The 14067-nt window shown below is 50.7% G+C and overlaps 2 protein-coding genes across 4 annotated transcripts in view; both read right to left on the bottom strand.

The window, feature by feature from the left end:
* Window positions 1-14067, bottom strand: part of LOC133283275 (olfactory receptor 14C36-like) — a 538687-nt gene that overhangs the window by 196095 nt on the left and 328525 nt on the right. The gene's annotated exons all lie outside the window — the stretch shown is intronic.
* Window positions 12003-13105, bottom strand: LOC133283303 (olfactory receptor 14J1-like; the record flags this gene model as incomplete). The annotated part of the gene is made up of 1 exon (XM_061479987.1): window positions 12003-13105. A coding segment is annotated over exon 1 (900 nt), but the record flags the coding sequence as incomplete, so codon positions are not given.

Genomic DNA, 14067 nt, shown 5'->3' with positions numbered 1-14067 from the left:
CAAGGTCTCAAGCTCCAGCTTTGAATATCAGGGGGAATCCCTCCCCAGGCTTCAGCTTTGAATACCAGGGGGAATCCCTCCCCAGGCTTCAGCTTCACAAGAGATTTCGCTTCAAAGAAGGGAATTGTAAGCAATGGAATTCATAACTGAGAATGATGAACTGTGCTGAGACCACCCAGTGGTAAGGAGTATTTGGGCACATCAAAGACTCATCCCATTCATTTTAAGGGGTGTTTTGCATTCATCTTATATCCTGTTTACTTAAATGGTGAGATAAATGGAAATAAGCTGGAAATAAGCACCCACATTCTATGCCCATGGCCAGCTCATGCTAAAGCACACCAGGGAGAACTAAATTGTCTATGTCACTTACAAATTAAGCCTGTTGATGGTGACTTAGATCCAGGGCAAAAGGGTCTTATACTTGTGGTCAGTGAAGGAGCCAGGATCAATGCAATTAAATGCTGAAAAGCAAGGAAGATCAGAGGCCTTTGAAATTGGAGGGCTTCCTTAAAAACCTTCACCGTGCCTTGTTTTCTCCCTTCTAGTTTGTCAAATATATGCAGTATATAGCTTAAAGGACAAACAGGAAGGGGAAAAAATGATACATAATGACATACAGCAGATACATCAGATTGTCTGCGGTATTGTAGCACAAGCCCGTTGTAGAAACAAAGCAAGACTTGCAAATCATTGAAAACCAGGTCTGTAAGGAGAAGAAATAAGGTGGGGAAACGAAAGTCCTTGGTGTCAAATGAAGCCCTGAAGTCTTCTGGGACAAAATCAGCAGATAAACATCATGCCAAAGCCACTGCCAAAACAAAGTGTTGCCAATCAAACGAACACTAAAAACCTAATATTATACTTGGTAAAGGAGATAGCACAAAGGATCAGAAAATAACACTTGAATGTAATATTCAATTTCTTACTCTAATTTCCCTCACTGATTGGACTATCTCCTAATTTGCCCATGCAGGGATATGGTCTGGATGGAGAGGGACTGCCAGAGGAGTGAGCACTGGTTGGGCTGTTGGGGGCAGAGGGTAATGGGTTCTATTCTGCAGGAACACGGGGAGTGCCACAGGGGTTTGTCTCCTTAATCTAAACCGAACTGAAGAAGAACACCATTGTGCGCAGGGACCATCCCACAGTACCTGAGCAAGAGAAGCAGAGCAGAAACAGAGACCTAGGCCAAGTTCAGCCAAGATTTCAGAGCATCAAGCGAGTTGGGGATTATGAGGAGGTCCAAGACGAAGCCAAACCAAGCCAACACAGATCAAGTCAATCCCTGAATCGGGGTCAGGTTCAGCCATCACTAGGAAGGCACATGAACAAGCTTTGGTCACCATCAAAGGATTCCACAGGAGCCTGGATAAGGTGGCCTCCATCTTCTATGCCGTAGTCACCCCCATGCTCAACCCATTTATCTACAGCCTGAGGAACAAGGAGGTGAAGAGGGCTCTGGTGGAGTGAGGGAGAAGGCTTTTCAGCCACTTACAACACAAAAGAGTTGTATCATCCAGGACATGAAGATTTCATGTCAAGTGAGAAAGCCTATAAGACACTAAAACATTGGGATATTCCACTAACCCTCCTGATTTTATGTAGGTTCTACCACAGTTCCTGAACAAAAGTCAGTGACAGTATTGCATGAGAAATGGACCCAGCCTTCACATCTTCCCTGGAAGAAATCAAGAGGAGAAGGAACCTCAAACTCCAATTTACTTTGCAGTCACCAGCCTATATGAAGAAACTGCCCAGAATTATCCCAGGCCTCTTTTCCTCACAGGAAACACCAATCAGCTTTATTCAGTTATAACTTTTGTCACTGATTGTCGTGGTTTATACCCTAGCCAGACAGCTTGTTCACTCACTCCCAGTGAGTGGTGCTGGGCTGAGAGCAAGCGAGGCCCCACCCCACCCCAGGGCTCTCCCCTTCCCCGCTCCTGGAGGGATGGGGAGGAGGATTGAAAGAGTGCAACTCCCATGGGGAGATAAGAGCAGTCCAGCAATCAATGTACAACACAAATCACCACCACTACCACCAACGACAACAATGATAAGAGAAAATAACAAGGGAAGAGAATACAATACCACGGGCCAAGAAATGAGTCCCACTCGGAAGCCTGTGTCCTTCCAGGTAACTCCCAGTTACCCCCCACCCCGAGCATGACGTGCTGTGGTACGGAACACCTCCTTGGCTAGCCTGGGTCAGGCACCCCGTCTCTGCATCCTCACAGCTTCCCCTCCTCCCTGGCAGAACATGAGCCTCACAATGTCCTTGGTCAGGGTAAACATCACTTAGCAACAACCGAAAACATTGGTATCACCAGCACTGTTCCCAGGCTGGAAGTCAAAACACAGCACTGCACAAGCTACCACGAAGGAGAAAAATGACTGCTACTGCTAAACCCAGGACACTGATAAAGATGAATTTTTTTTTTTTTTTTTTTTTGCAAGATTCTGGACCTTGTCCCTCAGCTCCAATAAAATTCTTCACTCTTACCTGTGAGCTGTTTAGTAAAGCTGCTGGGGTGGGAGGAAGAGGAAGTGTATTTTTACGTTTGCTTGCTCAAGAAGAGTCAGAAAAAAGGTTTCAAAAGATTCATTGCATTTGTTTGTGCCTTTCAAAGAGAAGAAGCTGGTGGGAATCAAGGTCTCAAGCTCCAGCTTTGAATATTAGGGGGAATCCCTCCCCAGGCTGCAGCTTCGCAAGAGATTTCACTTCAAAGAAGGGAATTGTAAGCAATAGAATTCATAACTGAGAATGATGAACTGTGCTGAGACCACCCAGTGGTAAGGAGTATTTGGGCACATCAAGGGCTCATCAGATTCAGAATTAAGGGGTGTTGTACATTTCTTAAGTCCTATTTACTTAAATGGTGAGATAAATGGAAATAAGCTGGAAATAAGCACCCACATGCCATGTCCATGCCCATGTCAGCACGTTGCTATCTGCCAGCCCCTGCTTTATGTGACCGTCATCTCCAGACGCGTCTGCTGGCAGCTGGTAGCATCATCCTACCTATTTGCCTTCCTCAGTGCCATCGTCTACACATGGTGCGTGTTTGGAGGTTCCTTCTGTGGTCCCAACCGCATTGACCACTTCTTCTGTGACAAAGTTCCTGTAGTAAAGTTCCTGTGCTCTGACACCCACAGCAGCAAGATGCTCATCTTTGCCTTCGTCACCATCAGCATCATGGGCACAAGTGTGGTCATTTTGCTCTCCTACATCTCTATCATCCGCACCGTGCTGAGGATGTGCTCAGCACAGAGCAGGGCCAGAGCCTTTCACACCTGTGCCTCCCATTTGAGGGCTGTTTCCATATTCTTTGGGACAGGATTCTTCATGTACCTGCAACCTTCTTCTAGCCATAGGAGCCTGGATAAGGTGGCCTCTTGTCTTTTACACCGTGGTCACCCCAATGCTCAACCCATTCATCTACAGCCTGAGGAATAAGGAGGTGAAGGGGGCTTTGCTGAAGTGTGTGAGGAGGTTGCTCAACCACTGGCAACATGCAAGACTTGTGTCATGCAGGACATGAATACATCAAGTAAGCAGGTCTAAACTAATGGGATTTTCCTCTAATCCTCATGACTTTATACATCTTCTTTCACAGTTCCTACACAGAAGTCAGTTACCTTGAATTATCCCAGGCTTCTTTTTCCTCACAGGAAACACCCATCAGCTTTATTCAATTCTCACTTTTGTCACTGATAAATACCCACTTTTCTTGCAAGATTCTTAACCTTGTCCCTCAGCTCCAATATGCGTAATATGTGTATGTGTGTAAATATATATATGTGTGGCAGAGGAATACAAATAAAATGTGTAAAACTGGTATTACAAGTGACACACACAGACTTGGTGGACTCAATGTATGGATCTGCATGACTGTACTGCACAGAATCATCTCTATCTTGAGAAAAAACTGATTTTCTCACCTCCTGGCTTGCTTTATAAATCAGAGCTTCAGAGAAGTAAATTCTCCACCTCTCCTTTTTAGCTCTGTTCAGTTCTACAGGGTGTTGGGTGTCAATGTTTGGCTGCATCAACCAGAGACTCCTGTCTTTACCGGTTATTACTTTCTATCTTAGATGGTTGGGATACGATGCCAGCAGCCTCACTGGGCACATCACCCATGGCAATCTTGTTTCCTCTCCCCTTCAGATGTAACTGAAGAATTTCTTTAGTGATTTCACAAGTTAAACATCTGGAGCTGTTAATTCCTCAACCTTTGAGATGGCTTGTCTTCTGGGAGACAGACTAGAACAAGATCAGAAACTGCTCTGAAGTTACTGAGAAAGAGCATTTCTTAGAGATGGCACCTCAGCATCTTCAAAGCAAAGAAACATTGAAGCTGGAAAGATTAAAGAGTCTTTACTAAGACTTGAAACCCATTTCCAAACAAAAGTGCTGCTCATCTACTAAAGACCATAATTCTAATTTATTTTGAAATGGAGGAGATACTAATGACCAGAGAATAACATTGAATAGAATGTTCAGTTGCTTACTCATTTGCCTCACTGAGAAGACTATCTCTTAATTTGCCCATGCAGGGACAAGGTCTGAATGGAGAGTGACTGCCAGAGTAGTGAGCACTGGCAGGGCTGTTGGGTGCAGCCAGAGAAAGGTTCTAATTTGCAGAAACCTGGCCAGTACTACAGAGGTTTATCTCTTTAATCTCTTTAAACAGAGCCAGAGGGGAACATCATGGTGTGCAGGGACCATCCCACAGTACCTGAGCAAGAGCAGTAAGGCGGGAACAGAGACCTGGGCCAAGTTCAGCCAAGACTCCAAATCATCAGGCAAGTTCATAGAATCATAGAATCACAGAATAGTTATGATTGGAAAGGACTTTAAGACCATCTAGTTCCAACCCCCCTGCCATGGACAGGGACACCTCACACTACACCGTATCCCCCAAGGCTCCATTCATATTGGCCTTGAACACTGCCAGGGATGGAGCATTCACAACCTCCCTGAGCAACCCATTCCAGGGCCTCGCCACCCTAACAGGAAAGAATTTCTTCCTCATATCCAATCTAAACTTCCCCTGTTTAAGTTTTACCCCGTTACCCCTTGTCCTATCAATACAGTCCCTAATGAAGAGTCCCTCCCCAGCATCCCTATAGGCCCCCTTCAGATACTGGAAACTGCTCTGAGGTCTCCACGCAGCCTTCTCTTCTCCAGGCTGAACAGCCCCAGCTTTCTCAGCCTATCTTCATACAGGAGGTGCTCCAGTCCCTGATCATCCTCGTGGCCTCCTCTGGACTTGTTCCAACAGTTCCATGTCCTTTTTATGTTGAGGACACCAGAACTGCACACAATGCTCCAGGTGAGGTCTCACAAGAGCAGAGTAGATGGGCAGGATCACCTCCTTCGACCTTCTGGTCACACTCCTTTTAATGCAGCCCAGGATACGGTTGGTTTCTGGTCTGTGAGCACACACTGAAGCCGGCTCATGTTCATTTTCTCATCTACCAACACCCCAAGTCCTTCTCCGCAGGGCTGCTCTGAATCTCTTCTCTGCCCAACCTGTAGCTGTGCCTGGGATTGCTCCCACCCAGGTGTAGGACCTTGCACTTGGCATGGTTAAACTTCATGGGGTTGCCATCAGCCCACCTCGCAAGCATGTCGAGGTCCCTCTGGATGGCATTCCTTCCCTCCAGGGTATCAACCGAACCACACAGCTTGGTGTCATCAGCAAAATTCTTGAGGGCGCACTAAATCCCACTGTCCATGTCAGCGACAAAGATGTTGAACAAGACCGGTCCCAGCACCGATCCCTGAGGGACACCACTCGTTACTGGTCTCCAGCCGGACATTGAGCCATTGACCACAATGCTTTGCATGTGGCCATCCAGGCAGTTCTTTATCCACCGAGTGGTCCATCCATCAAATTGATGTCTCTCCAATTTAGAGACAAGGATGTTGTGTGGGACAGTGTCGAATGCTTTGCACAAGTCCAGGTAGATGCCATCAACTGCTCTACCCCTGACCATCAGTTCTGTAGCCCCATCATAGAAGGCCACCACATTGGTCAGGCAGGATTTCCCCTCAGTGAAGCCATGCTGGCTGTCACCAAGCACCTTGTTGATATTCATGTCCCTTAGCATGCATTCCAGGAGAATCTGCTCTAAGATTTTGCCAGGCACAGAGGTGAGACTGACTGCTCTGTCATTCCCCAGGTCATCCATTTTCCCCTTCTTGAAGATGGGGGTTATATTTCCCTTTTTCCAGTCTTTGGGAACTTCACCTGACTGCCAGGATTTCTCAAATATGATGGCCAGTGGCTTCGAAACTTCATTCCCCAGCTCCTTCAGGACCCATGGATGGATTACATCGGTACCCATGGACACGTGCACGTTCAGATTTTTAAGATGGTCTCGAACCAGTTCCTCTCCTACAGTGGGCGCAAGGTCTTCATTCTCACAGTCCCTGCATCTGCCTTTTGAGACTTGGGTGGTGCAGTCAGAGCCTTTGCCAGTGAAGACCGAGGCAAAGAAGTCATTGGGAACCTCAGCCTTCTCCAAATCCTGTGTAGCCAGTTCTCCTGAGAGCTTTCTGAGGGGACCTACTTTTACCCTAGTCTGTTTCTTATTTGCTATGTACCTGTAGAATCCCTTCCTGTTATCCTTAACCTCCTTAGCCAAGTTGAATTCTAACTGGGCCTTAGCTTTCCTAACCTGGTCCCTATATCCCCGGTCAACATCCCTGTATTGTTCCCAGGATGCCTGTCTTTGCTTCCACCTTTTAGAAGCCCCTTTTTTTGTTTGAATTTTCCTCAGGAACTCCTTATTGAAACAAGGAGGTCTCCTGGCCCTCCTGCTGCACTTCCTTCTGGTTGGGATGCAACACTCCTGAGCTTGTAGCAGGTGATCCTTGCATATCAACCAACAGTCTTGGGCCCCTCTGCCCTCTAGGGCTGGATCCCATGGAACCTTCCTAAGCAGGTTCCTGAAGAGGCCAAAGTCTGCTCTTTTGAAGTCCAGGGCAGTGAGCTTGCTGCACGGTCTCCTCACAGTCCTGAGGATCTCAAATTCGAGCATCTCGTGATCGCTGCATCAAAGGCTGCCCTGGAGCATCACATTTCCTACGAGCCCTTCCCTGTTGGTGAGTACAAGGTCAAGCACGGCACCTCTCCTTGTCGGTTCTTCTATTTCTTGCAGAAGGAAGTTGTCTTCTACACAATCGAGGAACCTCCTGGATTGCTTGTGCTGGGCCATACCCTCCTTCCAACAGATGTCAGGGTGGTTGAAGTCACCCATGAGAACAAGGGCCTGTGAGCGTGAGGCTGTTCCTATCTGTCTATAGAGTGCTTCATCCACAGGTTCTCCTTGATCAGGTGTCTGTAAGAGATCCCCACAGTAATGTCTCCCAGAGCTATATTCCCTTTAACCCTGACCCACAAACTCTCTGTTGGCTGCTCACCTGTCCCCAGACAGAGTTCCATACTCTCCAGCCATCACAAAGGTGTGGTGGTATCTGTGGAGACACCCATTGTGATGGGGCCCCCACGGTGAGCGTGGGCCATTTAAGGAGCCAGAGCCCTACAGTAACCAGACTCCTCCCTCGGGAGGCTGCATCTGTCGTGGCTGCCCTGCACATCCAGGTCCGTGTTCTTTGACTTTGCAATCCTGTTTTAGTGTTGGCCTCAAACACATTGTGGGTGCGTGCTGGGAAGGGAGGAGAAGCTGTCAGGAGCTGTGCTGGTGCCATCCCAACTGTAGGAGCAGGGGATGGATGGGTGAGGAGGAGGCACTGGGCTTGTTCATGTGCTTGGAGCTCAGTTCTGCCTGCAGAGGTGCTGGGGGCAAAGCAGGAACCTTCTGTGTGCAGGAGCTGCTGATGTCAGAGGTGCTGAGAAGGTGTCAGGGCAGGAGCAGCCCCTGGGCACTGCAGCTGCTGGTGCTGTCACTGGGAGCTGAGCACAAGGGGACCTTCCTGGCTCCGGCAAGGATCACAGAAGCTCACCAGGCATTGCAGAAGGCGGCTGGGCCCTGGCAGGTTCTTGTGATCCCTGTGCCAGGCATTCCAGAAGGCACAGGAATTTCTAAACTTGAAAGTATGAAAACAAACACTTGACAAGAACTTTTATCAGTTGTTCTTTGCAATCTTCCTGCACTCAGAAACCTCCAATGTGCTGTGCAATCCAAAAGACAAAACCCAAAGGTTCTAATGAGCCCCATAGTGTATTTGGGCTGAGTCCATGAACCTCAGGGGCTGAGGAAACCTCTCAGGAAGTCCAACTCAGAAACAAAGCCCCAAGTGCCTTCAGCATTAATGGGCCCCACTGAGGGCTGTTACTGGCAAAGCCTCCCCAGGGACTTGTTAAAGCAAGTAACTGCAGGCTGTGATTACAGGGAGACAAAGGCAAAATGCAGGTGTCTGATGGTGAGAAGGCCAAGCCCTGACTGCAGCCCTTAGGGAAGAGCCTGAAATCCTGAGAAGGAAAGGTCTCCTTATAGGTCTTGATGAAAGAGGCAACTGCCATAGCCCAGGGCACAGAGGACTTTTGTTCTTTTGGGCCTTCCAGCCATGCCAGAATCCTCAGCCATTTCTGCTGCAGGCTGTCCTTCACTGGCCCATGCCTGCACTTCTTTCCCTTCAGGCTGTTGACCCCCATCTTGCTTTCCCACCTAGCTCTCACCTGGCATTTCTGTATCTTCAGTCTCATCTCTGCACCCATGGCTGTCTGTTCCTTGAAACACAAAGCCATGGGCTGAGCCAGACTTCTTCTGGGAGACCTCTTGCACCACAAGTCCACCTTTTGAGAGATATTTCTCTTTCCTAACTTTGAATCGGAACCTTCCAGGCTGCACTTTGTAGAGGTTTCCTTCTCTTCCTCCTAGCAAGAAAACCTCCATCATCTCAACAGCCACATTACAAGTAGTTGTAGGCTGCTACTACAGTGTCAATTCAAGAGATGCATTGAATATCCCTCAGCAAGCTGATCTAAAGGAGGCTTCTAGAGGAATGGGTGATGCCATCAGTATAGAGAACTAAGCACCATGGGAGAGCAGTGGGAAAAGGCAATGGTCTGGATTGAGAACTTCTTGGCAAGAGCCAAAAGGAAAGGTGGTGTCCTTGGGTGCAAGGCACCCCATGCTCTGGGGACAGGGCACCTCATCTCGGACAGCTTCCTGCCTGTAGCACCCTCTCTGCTGCACACACCCCACTCTATGCCCGCACTCACAAATGTCTCACAGAAGCTTTTCACTTCCCCTGCAGCAGCGACACCTCACTGCAGGAGGTTCCTGCATTCCCCAGGCTCAGGGATGGATCCTGCATTCCAGGCAAGTTTGGGTAGTGCAGGAGAGGGAGACAGGAAGGTGGGCTCATGGGGCATGATGAGCAGCGTTCAGGCACCCCCAGCAGTGGGCATTCCCCATGTGCCGCGCTGAGGCATGTTCCCATGAGGGAAAGTTCTCAGGTAGCCTCTAGTCTGTCCAGGGCCTGCAGCCACACTCCAGGAGCACCTACTCCTCCTCCACCTACAGATACCAGCTGCTCCCCATTGCTGGGCTTTGTCCTGCTTGTAAGGATTTGTTAAAGCCCAGAACCATCGCCTTGCTTCTTGCTGACTTCCCTCCACCCTCTCTCACCTCCCTACACACTGCTCATTGCCACCAGTAACTAACTGAAGAGTTAAGAAGCTCTCAAGGCTTTCCTCAGGGGCTGACCATGTTTCTCCATTCACCACTGATGGATCCATTGAGTGCCAGGTGTGAGGTTCCTGCAGAGGCAGAGATGCCCCTGGGCAGAGCCCTGCTGCTGGGAGCAGCGTGCAGGGCAGAGCTGAGCACACAGCCCATGGCATGGGCTCTGGGAGCACTGAGAGGGAGCAGAGCTGGGCACAGAGCAGCAGCTCCTGGCAAGGACAGCTCCAGGCAGCAGAGACATGGGCAGGGAGTGGGGGGAAAGTGCAGCCCAGCCCTGGGGAGGGTGCGTTCAGGCAGCTCTCTTGGGGTCTGCCACTGGAGGTGGCTGCTGGCCGTGCTCTGCTGCCCACAGCCCTTTGCTTCTCTCCATGAGAGCTCCGTGATCTTCTCTTTGAAACCGTGCTCCCCTGCTTTCAGCACAGGACAGGTGTTTGTGGGGATTCTTAAGATCAATTTGTGTGTGAAGGCATCATATACAAGTGTTGTAAGCACAGGGCAAATGGGAAAGGACTGATGGACACTAGCCCTCCTTGCTCTGCACTAAGGAGCTGAGAACTTCTCCCTGTTTCAATATTGTTCTGATTTTTTTGTCATACAAAGAATGTTTTATAGTCCCGTCCCCCCCCTAAAAGTGTTATGAGAGTAAATAAATAACACAGTCCAAATGACTCAAAGGCCATGCTGAGCCTCTCTGGTGCAGCCCAGACTCACTTGAGTCATGAGTACAAGTAGTGAACTTTACAATGTAGTAGGATTTCATCTGTCATCCCTTGTGAACATCAGAGGTGGACAAAGCACTGCTTCAGAGCAAAGCTGACTTCCATCCAACCTGGCCTTGACCACTGCCAGGGATGGGGCAGCCACAGCTTCTCTGGGCACCCTGTGCCAGTGGCCCACCACTCTCAAAGGGAACAACTTCATCTGAATGTCCAAGCTAAATCTCCCTTTTTTCAGCTTAAAGCCATTCCCCCTTGTCCTGTCACTGCACAGCCTCATAAAAAGCCCCTCTTCAGATTCTTTGTAGGCCCTGCTTAGACACGGGAAGATTGCTAAGATGTCTCCCTGAAACCTTCTCTTCTCCAGGCTGAAGACCAACATCTCTCAGCCTGTTTCCATTGGAGACGTGTTCCAGCCCTTAGAGCATCTTTGTGACTCTTCATAAGCCCATCATTGTAGGATCAGAAGTGAACAGAGGTTGGAAGGGACCCCAGGATATCTCAAGTCAAACCCACCAGGAGCAGGGTCAGAGCAAGTGTTTCAAGGCTTGATTCAGTCTGAGTTGGCAATCCTTAAGGCCAGAGACTGCACAGCCTCTCTGGGTGACCTGATGCAGCACTTGCCTGAGCTGATGGGAACAAGGTTTCCTTCTGTCCTGGCTGAACCTCTCCTCTGTCACTGTCCCCCACTGCCTTTTGTCCTCCCACCAGGCACCATGGTGAGGAGCCTGGCTCTGTATTCTCCATGTCCTCCTTGCCGCTACAGGCAGCCAGTCCCCAACAGCCTTCCCTTCCCAAGATCTCAGGTCCCCACCAGCCTCCCCTTCTCCAGGCTGGAGAAGTCCAGCTCCCCCAAACTTTCCCCACAGACACCGTGCTCCAGTATCTCCTGACCTGAGGGCCCATTACTAAACCCACTCCTGAACTGGGGATCTGAAACCTGGATGGAGGATTCCAGATCATCCCTTCACTTGTTCTCCTGCCGTGCTCCTGCTCATACAGCCCGCGATGCTGCTGTCCTCCCTTGCTGCCTCCTGTCCAGCTCCTGCCCACCCAGACCTTTCCCATGGGCTGTTCTCAGCCTGGCAGCCCCAGCCTGGGCCATTGTAGGGGAGTTCCCTACAGGGACTCCTGTGTCCCCTGCTCCCCTGCCCAGGACACCCTGAGAGCTCTGCAGCCCCCCCCCCCCCCTATGCCATCCCATCTCCCCACACCAGCACAACAGCCCCATTCATTGGGCTCCCCAAGAGCTCTTCCTGCTGCAGGCACAGAGCAGCCATCCCACAGCTGGAGCAGACAGAAAGCTGCTTTCATTCCCCTTCATTCCTGACATGTGAGGACGTATCACAGAGAAGAAGTTGCTGCAGGATCATTTATTTCCCTTAAATACAATCAGAGACCAGAGTGACACAAAGTCTATGGGTCACACAACACGAGTGGCAACTTAATTAGGAGATGAAAACTGACATTTCTATGAAGACAACATCATCACAGATTGAAATAGGAAAACAAATGTAAAGCAGGAAAGACAGGCATGTCCTGTCATGACCTACACTGGAAACCCTTTCCAGGGTAAAGCAAGCAGTGTATATCTGCTGAAACACATCTGGTCACCAGCTTCCTCACAGCATCCTTCAGCTCCTGGTTCCTCAGGCTGTAGATGAGGGGGTTCACTGCTGGAGGCACCACCGAGTACAGCACTGACACCACCAGATCCAGGGATGGGGAGGAGATGGAGAGGGGCTTCAGGTAGGCAAATGTGCCAGTGCTGAGAAGCAGGGAAAGCACGGCCAGGTGAGGGAGGCACGTGGTAAAGTCTTTGTGGCGTCCCTGCTCAGAGGGCATCCTCAGCACGGCCCTGAAGATCTGCACATAGGACCCCACAATAAAAACAAAGCAGCCAACAGCAATCAGGGCAGCAACCACAAGAAGCCCGACTTCCCTGAGGTAGGAGTGTGAGCAGGAGAGCTTCAGGATCTGGGGGATTTCACAGAAGAACTGCTCCACAGCATTGCCTCGGCACAGGGGCAGTGAAAATGTATTGGCCACGTGCAGCAGAGCATTGAGAAACCCAGTGCCCCAGGCAGCTGCTGCCATGTGGACACAAGCTCTGCTGCCCAGGAGGGTCCCATAGTGCAGGGGCTTGCAGATGGCCACGTAGCGGTCGTAGGTCATGACAGTGAGGAGAGAATACTCTGCTGAAATGAAGAAGAGAAAGAAAAAGAGCTGTGCAGCACAGCCTGTGTAGGAGATGGCCCTGGTGTCCCAGAGGGAATTGGCCATGGATTTGGGGACAGTGGTGGAGATGCAGCCCAGGTCCAGCAGGGAGAGGTTGAGGAGGAAGAAGTACATGGGGGTGTGGAGGCGCTGGTCACAGGCTGTGCTGGTGATGATGAGGCCATTGCCCAGGAGCGCAGCCAGGGAGATGCCCAGGAAGAGCCAGAAGTAGCAGAGCTGCAGCTCCCGTGTGTGTGCGAATGGCAGGAGGAGGAACTGGGTGATGGAGCTGCCGTTGGACATCTGCTGCCTCTGGGCATTGGGCACCGTCAGAGGAGAAAAAGGCAGTGACAGGTTAGGACAGGAGGGATGTCAGATACAGAAGTTCAGTTTACACATTCACAACTGAGCACATTTTAGCAGGAGAGGAGAGGTTCAGCGTCATCACCAGTCATGTCATTACACTGCTGAGGCTTCTTCCTAGGTACAATCAGAAGAGCATTGCATCAGGCCAAAAGTCTCAGTTCTTTGCAGAACCAAGAGAGCTGCAGTGTCCATCAGTCCTCTCCCACTTGCGCTCTGCTCAAACTTGCACTGCCTGTAAGGTGCCTTCACACACAAATTGACCTTAAGAACTCCCACAAACATCTGTCCTGTGCTGAGACCAGGGGAGAACGGTTTCAAAGGACAGTCCACAGAGCTCTCACGCTGAGAAGCAAAGGGCTGTGGGCAGCAGAGCACGGCCAGCAGCCACCTCCAGTGCCAGACCCCAAGAGAGCTGCCTGAACGCACCCTCCCCAGGGCTGGGCTGCACTTTGCCCCCACTCCCTGCCCGTCCATATCTCTGCTGCCTGGAGCTGTCCCTGCCAGGAGCTGCTGCTCTGTGCCCAGCTCTGCTCCCTCTCAGTGCTCCCAGAGCCCATGCCATGGGCTGTGTGCTCAGCTCTGCCCTGCACACCCCTGCCTGTGCAGGGGCTCAGGAGCAGCTCACACGAGCCCTCACAAGACTCTCGGTGCCCCCCCCAAACCAGAGAAGTAAATTCCCAGCTCCCACTGTCCAACCTGCCCACCAAGAGGGAAAAACATCAAAGCTCAGCATCCTTCCCTATCAGGTAAATGATGCCTCAGTGTCTTTCAGAAGGACCCTCTGAAGAAGTGCTCAGACTGACGGCAGATTGGAGCAGCCTCACCCACCCAGCACTTCCCTTCCCTCTCAGAGGCTGTTCCCTTCCCCTCAGCTCCCCTCTCCCCCTCTGAGCTCCATGGGGAGCTCCCGGGCAGGCCGAGTGCTGACCCTGGCAGGCAGCAGAATCCCTGCCCCTGCACACAGCCTTTGGGCTGCAGGGACCCTGCTGCAAGGGCAGTGCTGGGCACCCCTGGCTGCACACCCACATTCACACCCTGCAGCCAGCCCCGGGACAAGGGACCTGCCTTGTCCTGTCCCTGCATGGTGCAGGGGAAGCCCTGC

This window comes from Pezoporus flaviventris, unplaced genomic scaffold (assembly GCF_033815535.1).
Source record: "Pezoporus flaviventris isolate CSIRO_AGI_PZ_B2104156 unplaced genomic scaffold, CSIRO_AGI_Pfla_v1 ptg000160l, whole genome shotgun sequence".
NCBI lineage: Eukaryota > Metazoa > Chordata > Aves > Psittaciformes > Psittacidae > Pezoporus > Pezoporus flaviventris.
Note: the sequence above shows the minus strand (reverse complement) of the source record. Positions and strands in the feature narration are given on the sequence as shown.